Source organism: Mobula birostris, chromosome 21 (genome assembly GCF_030028105.1).
Source record: "Mobula birostris isolate sMobBir1 chromosome 21, sMobBir1.hap1, whole genome shotgun sequence".
Taxonomy (NCBI): domain Eukaryota; kingdom Metazoa; phylum Chordata; class Chondrichthyes; order Myliobatiformes; family Myliobatidae; genus Mobula; species Mobula birostris.
In genome coordinates this window covers 19,900,628-19,917,357 of record NC_092390.1, presented here as the reverse complement: position 1 = coordinate 19,917,357, position 16,730 = coordinate 19,900,628, and the positions used below count along the sequence as shown (strand labels likewise).

General features: G+C 42.5%; 2 protein-coding genes across 5 annotated transcripts in view; one reads left to right on the top strand and one right to left on the bottom strand.

Annotated features, from left to right (window-relative positions):
- eif4e1c (eukaryotic translation initiation factor 4E family member 1c) overlaps positions 1-7,650 on the bottom strand; it is an 81,940-nt gene extending 74,290 nt beyond the window's left edge. The window contains exons 1-2 of the mRNA XM_072239119.1: positions 7,400-7,650; positions 6,419-6,465 (exon numbers count right to left, since the gene is read on the bottom strand). Of these exons, the coding sequence (XP_072095220.1) occupies positions 6,419-6,427 (9 nt within the window). The 5' untranslated portion in view covers positions 6,428-6,465; positions 7,400-7,650. The remainder of the gene's footprint in view (positions 1-6,418; positions 6,466-7,399) is intronic.
- Positions 7,651-7,726: 76 nt separating this feature from the next.
- slc25a16 (solute carrier family 25 member 16) overlaps positions 7,727-16,730 on the top strand; it is a 54,997-nt gene continuing 45,993 nt past the window's right edge. The window contains exons 1-3 of one of the 4 annotated variants that reach the window (XM_072239112.1): positions 7,727-7,829; positions 14,683-14,767; positions 16,171-16,284. In XM_072239112.1, the coding sequence (XP_072095213.1) occupies positions 16,194-16,284 (91 nt within the window). In that variant the 5' untranslated portion in view covers positions 7,727-7,829; positions 14,683-14,767; positions 16,171-16,193. Of the gene's footprint in view, positions 7,894-14,682; positions 14,842-16,170; positions 16,285-16,730 lie in introns of those variants that run through there. The other 3 variants (XM_072239113.1, XM_072239114.1, XM_072239115.1) reach the window with 3 other exon arrangements.

The window sequence follows — 16,730 nt, the reverse complement described above, 5'->3', positions numbered from 1 at the left end:
TATCTAAGCAAGCCACTTCCAATTGTGAAACAATGAAGCTATTCACAGTCTTTTCTTGACCCAAGAAAATGCATATCCTTTTTTCTATGAGGTTGGGCTTGTTCATGAGGCTCACTGTGCAGAACACTGCTGTGCTTCCTCAGTCTCGGAAAGCATAAGTAACCACTGTCTTGTTACCCTTAGACTTAACCTGTACTAGGACTATGGGAAGTTTACAATCATGATCACCAGCCCCTGTAAGGACAATGAATACCAGGGGACTACTTACTGCTGTGTCTGATTCTTTCATGGCTTGTTTTGATTCTGCACAATTTTTGTTAGAGTGAATATGAAGTATGTTGGGATGTTTGCCACTGCATATCTTGCACGAAGGTCACTTACTGCAATCGTTGCTAATGTGTCCAGTACGCAAACAGCCAAAGCAAGACAACATTTTCTTTTAGGAAGGCCTGATCAGGGACAGTCAGCATGGCTTTGTGAAGAGCAGATCGTGTCTAACAAGCCTGATAGAGTTCTTTGAGGAGGTGACCAGGCATATAGATGAGGGTAGTGCAGTGGATGTGACCTATATGGATTTTAGTAAGGCATTTGACAAAGTTCCACATGGTAGGCTTATTCAGAAAGTCAGAAGGCATGGGATCCAGGGAAGTTTGGCCAGGTGGATTCAGAATTGGCTTTCCTGCAGAAGGCAGAGGGTCGTGGTGGAGGGAGTACATTCAGACTGGAGGATTGTGACTAGTGGTGTCTCACAAGGATCTGTTCTGGGACTTCTACTTTTTGTGATTTTTATTAACGACCTGGATGTGGGGTAGAAGGGTGGGTTGGGAAGTTTGCAGACGACACAAAGGTTGGTAGTGTTGTAGATAGTGTAGAGGATTGTCAAAGATTGCAGAGAGACATTGATAGGATGCAGAAGTGGGCTGAGAAGTGGCAGATGGAGTTCAACCTGGAGAAGTGTGAGGTGGTACGCTTTGGAAGGACAAACTCCAAGGCAGAGTACAAAGTAAATGGCAGGATACTTGGTAGTGTGGAGGAGCAGAGGGATCTGGGGGTACATGTCCACAGATCCCTGAAAGTTGCCTCACAGGTAGATAGGGTAGTTAAGAAAGCTTATGGGTGTTAGCTTTCATAAGTCGAGGGATAGAGTTTAAGAGTCGCGATGTAATGATGCAGCCCTATAAAACTCTGGTTAGGCCACACTTGGAGTACTGTGTCCAGGTCTGGTTGCCTCGCTATAGGAAGGATGTAGAAGTATTGGAAAGGGTACAGAGGAGATATACCAGAATGCTGCCTGGTTTAGAGAGTATGCATTATGATCAGAGATTAAGGGAGCTAGGGCTTTACTCTTTGGAGAGAAGGAGGATGTGAGGAGACATGATAGAGGTGTACAAGATAATAAGAGGAATAGATAGAGTGGATAACCAGCGCCTCTTCCCCAGGGCACCACTGCTCAAGGCAAGAGGACATGGCTTTAAGGTAAGGGGTGGGAAGTTCAAGGGGGATATTAGAGGAAGGTTTTTTACTAAGAGTGGTTGGTGCGTGGACTAAATTGATTTGTCACATACGGGACCGCCCTTTTTCCGTATTTCCCCCGTTAGGTAGAGCGTTCCTATGAAACCTTTCATGCCGAAATGTCGTAAAGTGAAGAAGCAATTACCATTAATTTATATGGGAAAAATTTTTGAGCGTTCTCAGACCCAAAAAATAACCTACCAAATCATACCAAACGACACATAAAACCTAAAATAACACTAACATATAGTAAAAGCAGGAATGATATGATAAATACACAGCCTATATAAAGTAGAAGTGTTGTATGTACAGTATAGTCGGGAAAATTAAGCCAAAACCGATTTGTGGAAAAAAAATCGGCACGTACGCGCACGTCACGCATGCACACAGGTGCCCATGCAAGGTTTCATGGTCATGGTAGTCTTTCTGGGGTAAACACAAGTGTCCCATATTTGACTGCTACTTTTGTCCCTTATTTGCAAGTGAGAAAGTTGGCAACACTAACTGTAAAAGACATATTGAGGTGAATTTAACCCTTCTTGAATACCCCCCGGTTGGCAAGAATATTGTCAATATTGAACCGGTCTGCAGTGCAAAAAAGGTTGGGGACCCCTGGAATATGACATGGGTTCAGAGTGCCTCATTAGTGCAGGCTGAGAGTAAACACCCTGAACAACCATGTGGGGGGTCTAGCTCATGTTTCACAGACACTTGAGGAACAAATGAATCACATTGATATTGAATATTTTTGTTTTCATCTGTGCCGTATCATTATAAGAATTCACATCAAAGGATTGTTCTCTTGGAGCACTTCTTAGCACTCGCTATACTTGAAGCCCTGTTTCTTCCTGCATCTTAAGCTGTTCCTTCCTTTTCCATAGCTGTTCCTCTTGTTCTTCTAGCGCATATTTATCCTTCACTCTGTTTTTCATATCAAATGTGTTTCTGGAACTGTCAGAGCCTGCGATTTACAGTTTGGTAATTGATTGAGTGATCCACCACTTTGCAGTCACTGAGAAGGCTCTGGGAAGCAAGCACAAGCTTGAGCTTGAACCCTCAAGTCCTCGAGGCGAAGAAAATTCAAGATGGGATACGAGCTGATGATTGACTCCATTTTTGCCAATTAAGGCTTCCATTATTTGCTGATTAAAGCAATGAAGAAGATTTAAACATTGAAGCAAATGTGGAAGGCGTGAGAGGGTTCAGTGCTGACTACCTGCTTTTTGATCCCTCTGCTGCTGCAAGAGCCTGTGTGGTTTATCACTGTGCCTGGGGAGTCGGCATCTACACTTGAGCTGTCTCTCTCTTTCCATGATGTTGGAGGATGTTACCAAGGTTCTGTGTTGATGGATTTGGAAAATTTTCAGTCTTAAGGTTTATTTATTCTGAGCTATCACCCATTCTTTCTCGTATTTTGCTGTGCAGGGGGAAGGGAGGTTTGGGGTCAATGTTTTTGTTACATTTCATGTGCAGAAGAGGGGGTTAGGGGCCAATGTTCTTGTTATGTTTTGTGCAGGGGACAGGGCTTGAGGGGTGATGTTCATGTTGCCTCTTTTGTGAGGGGTGGGTTTGCTATTTCTCTTTGAACTTACTTCCATAGTTTTCTTTGTTTCATGGCTATCTGAAGAAGAAAAATCTCGGTTGTATATTGCATACATACTTTGAAAATAAATGAACCTTTGAACAACTGTTGAGGTGCAGTTAATGCAGCCAAATCAGTCTCAGATTTAATGCATGAAGAGTAAGTATGAGAAACTGAAGGTTTCCTTCCTTCAACAGAACTTCAAGCACTGGACACACTGTTGTTTGGTTTCATGTTATCCTGTCAATCATCTGCTCTATGCATAGTCAAAATGTGCCTTGGAATTTGAGAAACATTGTCTGGTGGAAGGTGAGGCACAGTTTTGCTTGTTGCAACAATATGACCTTCACTGGAACATGTTTGATTCAACCATTATTTCACATCCCTTATGAATGTACTATGAATATACTATCAATGCTTGAAAAACATCCACTTTGTCTTTACTGCTTGACCTTGGGAAGTAATTAGCAACAGCTTCACAGATTGGCCAAGTCATTAAGATGAGATTGCACTGGTAGGGCATTTTCTTTAATTTTCATAAAGTTGTTAATTGATGGAATTAAACCTTTAATTTTGTTCACATTTGTTCCATAGTCCTTATGATTAGATTAGCCTTAGATTTAATTTCTCTTTTGCAAGCCCTGACTCTAGGGTCATTGGCATCAGTTCCATACTTCGATATGCTCATGTTACATTCTCTAGTTGTGTGATACAAAACTAACTCTTTGTTCACTTAGCACTGCCCATATACAATTCAATAAACATAGGCAACAAACAATCTGTCCAAGCATCCACCAGACCAAACAAACTGCCCTCAATTCAAACGTTAGCAGTTCAGTAAAACAAAGCGATGAACCCTCAGGCAAACACCACACAATTGAGCAGCAGTCCCCAATAGACTGGCATTGCTGAGCATTTAAAACTGTGTTCAAACCACAAATATGCAGCATGAATCAACAAAAGGTTGCTTACTTGCTGCAAGCTGCTCCAGTTTCGCTAAGAGTTCCAAGGCAATCCTTTGCCATAGACTGGTATTCTTTTGGTACGGTATAACTAATTGTTTTGTTGACAAAATATAGCATTTATGTGAAAACAAACCAAAACTGCTGAGCGATGGTTTTTGACACTGTATGACACGCTTCCAAATACCAAATTTCCAAATCAAAAAAGGTACTTTTGATCCTTTATTACAAAGCCGGCAAAGAAAAATCATCTAGTAGCAATTAAAAACTAACAAAAATGAATTAGCAATACAATGGTCTTATACCGATACTAGTGATACTAAGTAGTATAATAGCATAATAAGCAGTCTAATATTGGTCCAGTTGGCAAAAGTAAGCAAAAACTGCAATATCAGAATTAGCGGCCGACAAAAAATATCATTTCCCTGTGGCACAACCCCTCTGCAATGGACTAAACTTAACTAAATAAGACAAAGCATGAATACTTACTTGCTTTTACCACACCCCAAATGACGTGACAGTATACCATAATAAGCATGCCAGAAAATAAAATACAAACAGAAAATAGATAAAAGGCTCCTACAGACAGAAAATAGACTTATGGCTTCTACAGTCAGTATTCACCAGTGAATGGAAACTTGACGAGTGTGAGGTCAATGTAGAACAGGCTGATACACTAGAACAAGTTAACTTTAAGAGGAACTTTTGAAAAGCATGAAGATAGATCACGGGTTCCTAACCTTTTTTAGTGTTAGGGACCAATACCTTTAAGCAAGGGGTCCCAGGTTGAGAAACCCTGGGATACACAGATCGCTAGGGCCAGGCAGGATGTGCCCCAGGTTACTACGGGAAGTGAGGGAAGAGATTGCCTGCACCTTTAGCAATGATCTTTACATCTTCACATGCAACAGAGGATTGGAGGATGAAAAATGTTATTCCTTTGTTCCAGAGAAGTAATAAAGATAACCCTGGGAGTTATAGACCAGTGACTCTTGTCAGTGGAAAATTTTACGAGTATTTGGGAAGCCTACTCAATAGAGTACAGTCAACATGGTTTTGTGAGGGGCAGTTCATGCTCATAAGGCTGATTGAATTCTTTGAGGAAGTGACAAAACATGTTGATGAAAGCAGAGCAGTGGATGGTGGAGCATTTTCCCATGATAGGCTCATTCAGAAAGTCAGGAGGCATAGGATACAGGGAAACTTGGCTCTGTGGATAGAGAATTGACCTGCCCATAGGAAAAAGATAGTGATAGTAAATACCATATATTGTGCCTGGAGAGCAATGGCCTGTTGTGTTCTGCAGGGGTCTGTTCTAGGACCACTGCTCTTAATGATTTTTATAAACGAATTGGATTTGGAAGTGGATTAGTAAGTGTGCAGATGACACAAAGGTTGGTGGTGTTGTGGATAGTGTGGAGATTTGTTGTAGGTTACAATGGGACCTACAGGATGTAGAGCTGAGTTGAGAAGTGGCAGATGCAGTTCAATCTAGAAAAGTGTGAAGTGATTTACTTTGGAAGGTCAAAATTGAAGGCAGATACAAGTTTAATGGATCTTTAAAAGTGTGGAGGAACATATGGCTCACGTCCTCAAAGTAGCAGCACAAATTGATAAGGTGGTTAAGAAGGTTTGTTGGCCTTTATTAGTGAGGCAATTGAGCAGGAGCCTCAAGGTAATGTTGCAGCTCTATAAAATCTTGTTTAGACCACACCTGGGGTACTGTGTTCAGTTCTGGTCGCCTCATTGCACCCACTGCAATTTGCCTATCTCCATGCTGGAGGAACTCAGCAAACTGTGCAAATGCAAATATAAATAAATGGCAATAAATGACAAGTATGAAATAACAACATAGAGTCCTTAAAGTGAGACCTCTGGTTGTGGGAACACCAGAAATAGAATGAGTGTAGTTATCTCCTTTCGTTCAAGAGCCTGATGGTTCAGGGTAGTAATTGTTCTTGAACCTGATGGTGCCAGTCCTGAGACACTTGTATCTTCTCCCTAATGGCAGCTGTGAGAAAAGAGCATGGCCTGGGTGATTAGGATCTTTGACGATGGATGCTGCTTTTCTATGGCAACGTGTCATGTAGGGGGCTGTACCCATGATGTACTGGGCTAAATCCACTACCTTCTGTGGGATTTTCCACTCAAAGGCATTAGTGTTCCCAGGCCATAATGCAGCCAGTCAGCACACTTTCCACCACACATCTATAGAAGTTTGTCAAGCTTTTTGATTACATGCTGAATTGCTGCAGACTCCTGAAGAAGTAGAGGCACTGTTGTACTTTGCAATTATATTTACGTAATGGGTCCAGAACAAGTCCTCTGAGATAGTGACACCCAGGAATTTAATGTTACTTACCCTGTCCATCTCTGAGTACTGGCTCAAGGACCTCTAGTTTCCCTCTCCTGAAATGAAAAGTTACTTGGTCTTATTGACATTGAGTGAGAGGTTGTTGTTATTACAACACTCAGCCAACTTTTCAATCTCCCTCCTGTATATTGATTCATCACCATCTTTGATACAGCCCACAACAGTGGTGTCATCGGCAAACTTGTCTATGATGTGTACTTAGCCACACAGTCACGGTAAAGGAATAGAGCAGGGGACTAAGCACATGCTCGTGGTGCTCCTGTGCTGATGGAGATTATGAAGCAGATGTTTTTGCTAATCCAACTGACTGGGGTCTGCAAGTGAGGACATCTAGGATCCAATTGCACAAGAGGGAATGAGACCCGGGTCTTGAAGTTTATTGCTTAGTTTTGATGGAGTGATGGTATTGAATGCTGAGCTGTAATCGGTAAAGAGAATCCTGATCTTTGCTGTCCAGATGCTCCAGGGCAGATACATTAGGAATATTTAAGAGATTGTTAGTTAGGTCCATGGATGAAATAAGTAAGGGGTAGGTATTTGGGAGAAAAGGGTTACATTGATCTTGAAGTATGTTAAACAGTCGGTACAACATCGTGGCCGAAGGGCTGGTATGGTGCAGTAATGTTCTGTATTCACAGTTGGGTACAACTAGATTCTTTGATCTCAGGGCTGCCACAGACCTCTATCCTCGAGGTTTTCAAAATCTCATCTTTCCTAACTCAGTTTACTAGATCAGTTAGTTCACTGGTTCTCTTTAAACAGCACCCAGTCTCGCCACTTCCAAATGTCTTCCTGAATCTTAGATAAACTGCAACTCAAAATTCCGTCAACAAAGTCAAGATCCCTCTCTTCCCTGTTTATTCATTTCCTAAATAAATGGCTTCTTAAAGGTTGATATAATATTGGCTTTTTCTACTTCCATCGGCAGTCAAGGCACTTACGCTTTGTATATATATATATAAATCTTACCTCGCATATATTTAAACTTTTCCCCTCCCACCTGAAGCCCTCTGGTTTTTGACATTTCCATTCTCGAGTTCTGAGGCACAGAATCAAGAGAGGATGCTCTTGCGTCAAAGATTGAAAAAAGTAAGTGATGAGAGCATTTGTCAGGACCGAAAGGTTTTGTGTGAAGACTTATTTCAGGTGAATACCGTCGAGCCGGTTACTGAAGAATGAACTCTTGTCCTTGCGTGAATACCGCCCGTCCGTCGATTACGGGCCGCCACCGACTGGAGGCGTTCAGTCAGCCCGCCTACTGAAGCCCGCTCATTTCCTCTGGTGATTGACGGGTTGTTGCGTCGGTGCCTGCGCAGTGGCCCGGATGCAACGGCTTTCTTTGGCGGACGAGGCCGGCGCTGATCCCGAGGGGAGCGAGCGGAGGGCAGCGGGAACGCAAGTAAATGGCGACGGCGGGGGAGCGGCGCAAACCTGTGGCTGGAGACTGGGCTGCGCAGGGTAGGGTAGGCGGTGAAGGAAATGGACGAGTTTTATTCACCAGCTGTCCCCGCACGTACAGATGGTGGAGGGCATTGCAAGAGTTGTGGAGGGTTGGGGGTATTGGGTTAGCGGTGAGACGGCGTGCCAGTGACCCCAGGGAGGGACCTTTCCGGTAGGGTGGCTGAAATCAAATGGTTTGTAGCCCATCTCAATGACACCTATATAAAGTTTCTAGGGCTAAATATGCCTATAGCCTAGATTGAACTCAATTTTAGGTTTAATTTGTTTTTTGTGATTAACGTATGTAGGATTATCATTGTACACAGTCGTCATTTGCAGCAGCAGCTGCATATTTGTGCATCTCAATACTTTCAGGGCATTTATTGTAAATTTGCGTGGAGAGGTAGCCTACTGTGATTCGGAAAAATGGAGTGGAACTTGCTTCACTGTGGCTTTCTGTCTGATTGCGCCACCTTGGGGAAGACTGGCGCCGATAGGAGTGGTCACAACCACTTCATATTCCTCAGGTGATCCATGGGCTCCATAAGTCGTAGGAGCAGAATGAGGCCATTTGGCCCATCGGATGTGCCCCGCCATTTTATCCTTTCTCCCCCCCACTCCCCAACCTTCTCCCCCCCCACTCCCCAACCTTCTCCCCCCCCACTCCCCAACCTTCTCCCCCCCACTCCCCAACCTTCTCCCCCCCCACTCCCCAACCTTCTCCCCCCCCACTCCCCAACCTTCTCCCCCCCCACTCCCCAACCTTCTCCCCCCCCACTCCCCAACCTTCTCCCCCCCCACTCCCCAACCTTCTCCCCCCCCACTCCCCAACCTTCTCCCCCCCCACTCCCCAACCTTCTCCCCCCCCACTCCCCAACCTTCTCCCCCCCCACTCCCCAACCTTCTCCCCCCCCACTCCCCAACCTTCTCCCCCCCCACTCCCCAACCTTCTCCCCCCCCACTCCCCAACCTTCTCCCCCCCCACTCCCCAACCTTCTCCCCCCCCACTCCCCAACCTTCTCCCCCCCCACTCCCCAACCTTCTCCCCCCCCACTCCCCAACCTTCTCCCCCCCCACTCCCCAACCTTCTCCCCCCCAACCTTCTCCCCCCCCAACCTTCTCCCCCCCCAACCTTCTCCCCCCCCAACCTTCTCCCCCCCCAACCTTCTCCCCCCCCAACCTTCTCCCCCCCCAACCTTCTCCCCCCCAACCTTCTCCCCCCCCAACCTTCTCCCCCCCCAACCTTCTCCCCCCCCAACCTTCTCCCCCCCCAACCTTCTCCCCCCCAACCTTCTCCCCCCCCAACCTTCTCCCCCCCCAACCTTCTCCCCCCCCAACCTTCTCCCCCCCCAACCTTCTCCCCCCCAACCTTCTCCCCCCCCAACCTTCTCCCCCCCCAACCTTCTCCCCCCCCAACCTTCTCCCCCCCAACCTTCTCCCCCCCCAACCTTCTCCCCCCCCAACCTTCTCCCCCCCCAACCTTCTCCCCCCCCAACCTTCTCCCCCCCCAACCTTCTCCCCCCCCAACCTTCTCCCCCCCCAACCTTCTCCCCCCCCAACCTTCTCCCCCCCCAACCTTACAAAACCTGACAAAACTTACACACACCCAGAGTGATGTTTTACAGGAAGATAGAATGAATAATTAGTCATAGTATACTCAATTCTATATCGACAGTCCCATACTCATTGCCTTAATTGATGAAAGCCAGTGTGCCAAATGTCTTCACCACTACCTGAATCTGCTTTCAGTGAACTCTTCTTTGAACTCCAAGATCGCTCCCCAGGATCCGACATTCACTGTACAAAGGTCATAGAATACAGTAGCACAGAAATGGGCCCTATGGCACAACTATTCTGTGCCAAACGATTATTCTGCCTAGTCTCATCCACCTGCACTGGGACTATATCCTTCCATACCCCTCCCATCCATGTACTTATCTAAACTTCACTTCTGCTCACACTCTCACCACCCTCCAAGTGAAGAATTTCCCTCTCATGTTCACCTTAAACATTTTACCTCTTACCCTTAACCCACAACCTCTAGTTCTAGTCTCATCCAACTTCAGTGGAAAAGGCCTGCTTCTGTTTAACCCTCATAATTTTGTATAGCACTATTAAATCTCCCCTCAATGTTATGCATTCCAGGGAATAACATCCTAAACTATTTAATCTTAGAACGCAGATCCTTAAGTCTCAGCAATATCCATGTAAATTTTCCCTGTGCTCCTTCAATCTTATTGATAATTAGGTAGGTGACCAGACCTGCACACAATTCTCCAAAATTAGGATTCACCAATATCTTGTACAACTTCAACCTAACAAAATGCAATACCTCATATTTAGATGTATTGAAAGCCACTTGCTCTCATGCCTAGCTGATCCAAATTTTAGTATCATCTGCAAACTTACAAACTTTTCTTGTACATTCACTTTCAGTTGTTTATATAAATTAAATGAACAAAGGTCCCAGCACCAATTCCTGCTACACGCTACCGGACACCAGACTGAAAAAGAACCCTCAACCATCACCACCTAATTAATCAATTATTAATCCAATTTACTCTGTCCTTCTGGATCCCATGTTATTTAATTTTTGAGACCAGCATTCCATGAGGGATCTTGTAAAAGATCTTGCTTCAGTGAACATGCACTGCCTTGACTCTCACCTACCCTTAGTTACCTCCTTGAAGAACTCCAAGAAACATGATTTTCCACTCACAAATCCATGCCAATTGCCCCAAATCAGTCAAAACAAATGTCAATAAATTATGTCCCCGTAATTTTGATAGAAGGAGAATCAATAGAAGCTTATACAATAATCAGAGGCATAATTAGGGTAGGCAGTCAGAATCTTTTTTCCAGGGTGGAATTGTCCAATACTGGAGATGATAGTGCATTTAAGATGAGAATGGGAAGGTTTAAGGGAGATGCAGATTTTTATTTTATAGAGTAGTTGCTGGAATGGGTTACTGGGTAATGTTGGGAGCAAATACAATTGTGTTCAAGAGGTTTTTAGATGATACTTTATTATGCAGGAAATGGAAATAGATCATGTGTAGGCAGGAGAGATTTAGCTGAATCTTGTAAACTAAATTTACAAAATTTGCTCTGGGCATCATGGGCCAAAAGACCTTTTTGCATGATACTGTTCTATGTTCTAACTCATGGAGCAGCAGTAGCCCCAAAGCATGTTATTGATCTAGCAGAAGTCATACTGTGTGGGTCTCTGCTTGCCTTTAACTAGAGAGAATTTGCATTTGAGAGAACAGGAATTAATCTTTGATGTTTTCTATTGCAACTGGCAGTGCATTTATTTCAATCGGGATCTGAATCCCAATCCTTTCTATGTACTTCATTTATTTGCCCATAACAAATGGACTTTGACTATTAATTCCATTTCCTAATACAAACCTTTGGTGCTGGTTATACAATAATGTTATTGCCACATCATATTTGACGGCCCAGTGTTTTTGCAATTCCTGATTATAGACTGACGGAATGTTTGCAACATCATAGGTTGCATTTGGCTTGTCATATCCATGTTGTTCTAGTTCCACCTACCAGTCCTTTCTCAGAACCATTTGTAAAATTTTTCTCCTCATATGTTTATCCAGTTTCCTCTTGAAGACTATCCTCTACCACATCTGTAGACATTGCATAACAGAGTTCAATGAGTTGCTGTATAAAATGTTTCTTTTCAGTTGCTCTTAATTCTTTTCCCTTTTATTTTGTACTTCTACCCTTGACTGCCCTCATAAAGTTTGCCTAACACATCTGCTTTGATAGTTAAAATCTTTTTCCCATGATAAGGGCATCCAAAACCGGAGGCCATAGGTTTAAGGCAAGAATAAAAAGTATTAAAGGGGATCTGAAAGGTGTGTTTTTCAAACAGAGATTTGTTTATATTTGTAATGTGTTAGAATCAGACAACACCATATCTATGTGTAAGAGGCATTTTGACCGTTACTTAAATAGGCTGGCAGACATCTGCCCTAATGTGGACAAATGAGATTAGTATACAGTAGATGGATGTACAGGTCAGCATGGTCATGGTGTTTTGAAGGCCCCATTCCTCTCCTGTGCAAGTATTAGCATCCCATTTTGTGTTGCCTTTCTGTTTCATCATTTGGGTTTGGTTATTTAGCTCCTGATGGAAATATGCCTCAACTGTAACTGAACTAGCACTTTCTTAAAGAAGTTTTGCCTGTTGATATTTGCTTCCAAATTACTTGGGTCAGATCATTCTCATCCTGTTAAAATTTGGATTTGCTCTAATTACGTAATTTTACTTTGGATTGCTTTTTAATGGTACTATCTGGTCTTAAGTTATTAGAATCAGTTTAATATCACTGGCATATGTTGTGAAGCTTGTTGTTTTGTGGCAGCAGCACATTGCAATACATAAAAAAAATCTATAAATTGCAGTATGAAATATATGTATGTATAAGCAAACACCTATATGTGTGTGTATACACATGCATGCTCTATGTGTGTGTGTGTGTGTATATATATATATATATATATATATATAAATTAAATCAAGGAAAAAAATAGTTAAGTAGTGTACATGGATTCATTGTCCATTCGGAAATCTGATGGCGGTAGGGAAGAAGCTGCAGCTAAAATATTGAGTGTGCGTCTTTAGGCTTCTATACCTCCTCCTTAATGGTAGGAATGAGAAGAGGGCATGTCTTGGGTGGTGAGAGTCCTTAATGGTGGATTCTGCCTTTTTGAGGCATTGCCTTTTGACAATATCCTTGATACTGGGGAGGCTAGGGTCTGATGGATCTGGCTAAGTTTACAAATTTCTGCAGCTTTTTCTGATCCTGTGTAGTGACCCCTCCATACCAGATGCTGATGTAACCAATTAGAATGCTCTCCATAGTAGATCTGTAGAAATTTGAGTGTGTCTTGGGTGACGTATGTACTTGTATGTTACTATAAAGTAGTGTAACCCTCAGGCTCGCCCAGCTCGCATGCGTCTAGGGGAATCAGCCTTCGGCCCTGCCAAACTGGGTAATCACGTTTGTTTGGATGCTGTGTAATGTATCCCCAGTTACAAACCCACAACGCAAAATATCAGACAGTACACCATATGCAATTAAATGATAGACTTTATGAATCATAATCTGAATATAGGGTTAGTAATGAAAATAAACAAAACTAAAAAAGGGCCCAAGTCAAAATCAGAATTACTTTGGAGCTCATTCAGTAGTCATTCTTCCACTGTCGATCTCCTCCGAACGTTGCTGACCTTCGGACCCTCAGATCCCAGTCCACTCCATCCGGTGGTCTACCAGCTCTCTCCACATGCGTCTTCCCTCTTCATCTCTCCTCGACAAAAGACCGCGAAAAACCCAGCTCCCAGACACACAAGAAAACACAATATTTCTCCCATTGGATAGCCACTGAATTCCAAAGTCCGGTTATCTCTAGTCATAACCCAAACATTGCTTCTACAGAGAAACCATTACCTTAACAGTGGAACATTACATAGAAGCCATTACATTAGCAGTGAAACCTTACAGCATGTTACAGTAGTAATCTAAAGAATTTCACATCAGCATCAGTAAACAACATTTAGCACTAAGCCATGTATCAAAGATACAAAGTTTTGTCAGTTAGTTCTTTAGAACTCAAGTAAATGAGGACCGAAGCATTGATTAGGGCAGTGAAAGTAGAATAAAGCAATAGTCTGGCAAAGAACATAAAAGCATAGGGGAAATTGCGTAAAACTAATATGGTTCCTTGTGACTGAAGTAATTATGCCAAGTAATAAGGACAGCGAAATTAATATTTTTATATTGGTCTTCATGGAAGAAGCACAAAAGTCAAGAGCTACAGGTTCAAAGTGAATGACAAACTCAAAGACATTAGTATTATTAGAAAAGTTAGTACTGGAGAAATTAATGGGACACAGAGACGATACCTTCCCAGACCTCATGATCTGTATTACAGGTCGACCTTCACTAATCCGGCACCATTGGGACCTGAGGAGTGCCGGATTAGTGAAAATGCAGAATTACAGAAGGATCACATTAAACATAATCAGTGCCGGATTATCGAAGGAACCGGATTATAAATAGTCAGATTAGTGAAGGTCGACCTGTATAAGGTTTTAAATAAATGGCTGGAGGAAATAGTGAATCCACTAGGGTAGATGGTTAAACTCTTTCTCCCCATGAAAGGTTTAACATGAGACAAAGTAGATTTTAGGAGATCTAAGCAAAATTTTATTTCATGCAGGAAATGTTTGATATCTGGAAGGTTCTGCTAGAGGAGGTGGTGGAATTGGATATTATCACCAAGTTAAAGTGGCAACCTGACTAACACTTAAATGGGCAGTGCATTGAAGGATATAGATAAAATGCAGGAGAATACGATTGAAATAAATGGGCTGAAAGTTTAACATGGAAGTGGTGAGCTGAAGGGTCTGTTTCTGTGTTCTGCTTCTTCTGACTCCCATCACCACAAGCCAGTCATTGGACATTTCACTTCAATCCATGAAATGCTGAGACATTGGTTACAATGATAACTTTGAGTCCATAAAATGTTCCAGCTGCAGAACTGAAACCTTTAGTCCAAAACTATCATTGTTTCCAGTCAAGCTGTTCCTGTATAATTTGAAAACTGGTATCTCCAATTATGTGCAAAATTGCTTCAGTATCTAGCATTAATTTAAAAAAGACCTATCTAATTGATCATATTACTGCTCACTGACTTTCTTCTCAACCAGAAAAGTGACGAAAGGTGATGTTGACAGTGCAATCAAGTAGGTGGTTCTTATTCATTATTTATAAAATCCATTGCAGTTCTTCACTGAAGTGCCTTCCCAACCCATGACCTCAACATCCAGAAGGACGAAGGCTTCACCAAAAGCCATGTTGGGTTTCAGAGGTGAGATGGAAGTTACTGCATTTGATATCTAAGCGGAACTTGATTGAATGTGCCTTCAAAGAGACCCAGTAAAGGTCAGCACAATGGGGAAAATACTAGTGGTTGGAGTTAGGTTATTCCAGCCCCAGAATTACACTGCAGAGGTTTTGTGGGGCTACGCAGACTGTACTGTTGTGTTTTATCAGTGACCTTCTTTGCATTCTGAAGGCCAGCTATGGAGATGTTTGCTGATGATTTCAAAAGTTAATTTCCGCTTGCAACTCCTTAGCAAATGAAATAGTTTTTTTTATTTCTGCGTGTAATGTGACCTAGACGGTATTCAGGCATAAGCTAATAATTGGCAGTTATCATTTCCATTGGTGCTACAGTACTGAGAGTCAACCCATGTGCCACAACATTTATTGGCATTAGTATTGCCAAATTCTTTTCTGTCAGTATCTGGGGTCGGGGTGGGGGGGGGGGGGAATCATCATTGTCTAGCTACATAAATACTATGGCTACAAGAGCAGTTCAGGAGCTGGATATCCTGTTGAGAGTGACTTGTACCCTAACATCTTGAAGCCATCCCATTATTTACAAGACACAGTAGAGAGGAGTTGTGGAATATTCTCAGTATGAATGCAGTTCCAACATCTCTCAAGAATTTCAGTACCATCCAGAACAAAGCAATATGCTTGATTGTACCCATCAGTCACACCGAACACTTATTCTGGCATCAGAACTTGTGCATGTCTATCGGTGGCTGCAGGGTACATCATTTTTAAAACACAGCACTGTCACTCATCAAAGATCCTCTGAAACATTTCCCAAGACCATGACGTTCACCATCAAATAGGTTATAAGTGTCAGGCACACACAAATCCTACCTAAACATCCCCCTTCGAATAGTATACTACAGAAGTTTATTGCTGTTCCTTCTTTGCTGGATTTAAATCCTGGAATTCCTTTCTTAAAATTACTGTTGATACCTTTACCATAAGGATATCGGAAGTTCAAGGTTGGAGCATACCAACATCTTTAAAGGATAGGCAAGAAATGCTGGCCTTGTCCTTGATCTTGGAAAATGAATAAATAAATAAAATTCTCATTGTGTTGAAATGAGATCAGAAATATGAAGAAACAATGGTGACATTTTGTATGGTATCTATTAAACAAATTTTGCTTAACCGGCATTGTCTGTAAGGAGTTTGTATGTTCTCCTTGTGGCCGTGTGGGTTTGGGTTTCCTCCACAGTCCAAGGATGTACCAGTTAGTGGGCTAATTGGTCATTATAAATTGTCATGTGATTAGGCTATTGTTAAATAGGTGGTTTGCTGGGCTGTATTTCTCATTGAGTCAGATGGGCTTGTTCTGCGCTGTACCTCTAAATGAACTAAAACTTCTTTTCTCGTTTTGCACTGCAGTTTAAACGTCTGAAACACGAGTCATGACAACTGAATCATCCATTCCTGGCAAAACCAAGACTCATGTTCCTGCTCATCAAAACTATTTCTGGCTCCGCTCTTTCATAGCAGGAGGTAACTATAATTCTGAATAAATGGTTTATGGTTTTAGAAGTATTTTAGCAATAGAGGTCACTCAGCCATTGACCTACTCCAGTAAAATATTCACTCATCATCGTTCTATTTCCTTTCAAATCCTCACAACAAAAATCAGTTGACATTGTTCCTTAAAACAATGGCTGTAAGGTTTTGAAAGACAAATTTCTCTTCACTGTTGCAATTCATGTGGGAAGAATTCTTATTTTTGGATTCTTCCACTGAAGGAGATGACTATATTTAAAATATTGAAAGAATTCAATAGGATAAATGCCTTTCAACATTGCAATCCCAATATCCTGGTCTCTCTCAACCCTCATAAGGTAAATTGTCATAATTTGAGGAAGGTCCAAACTGTTCTTGAACAGTGTCAGAAGTGAAATGCTTTTCCAGATTGAATGTGGCTGTAGTAATATATTTTGATT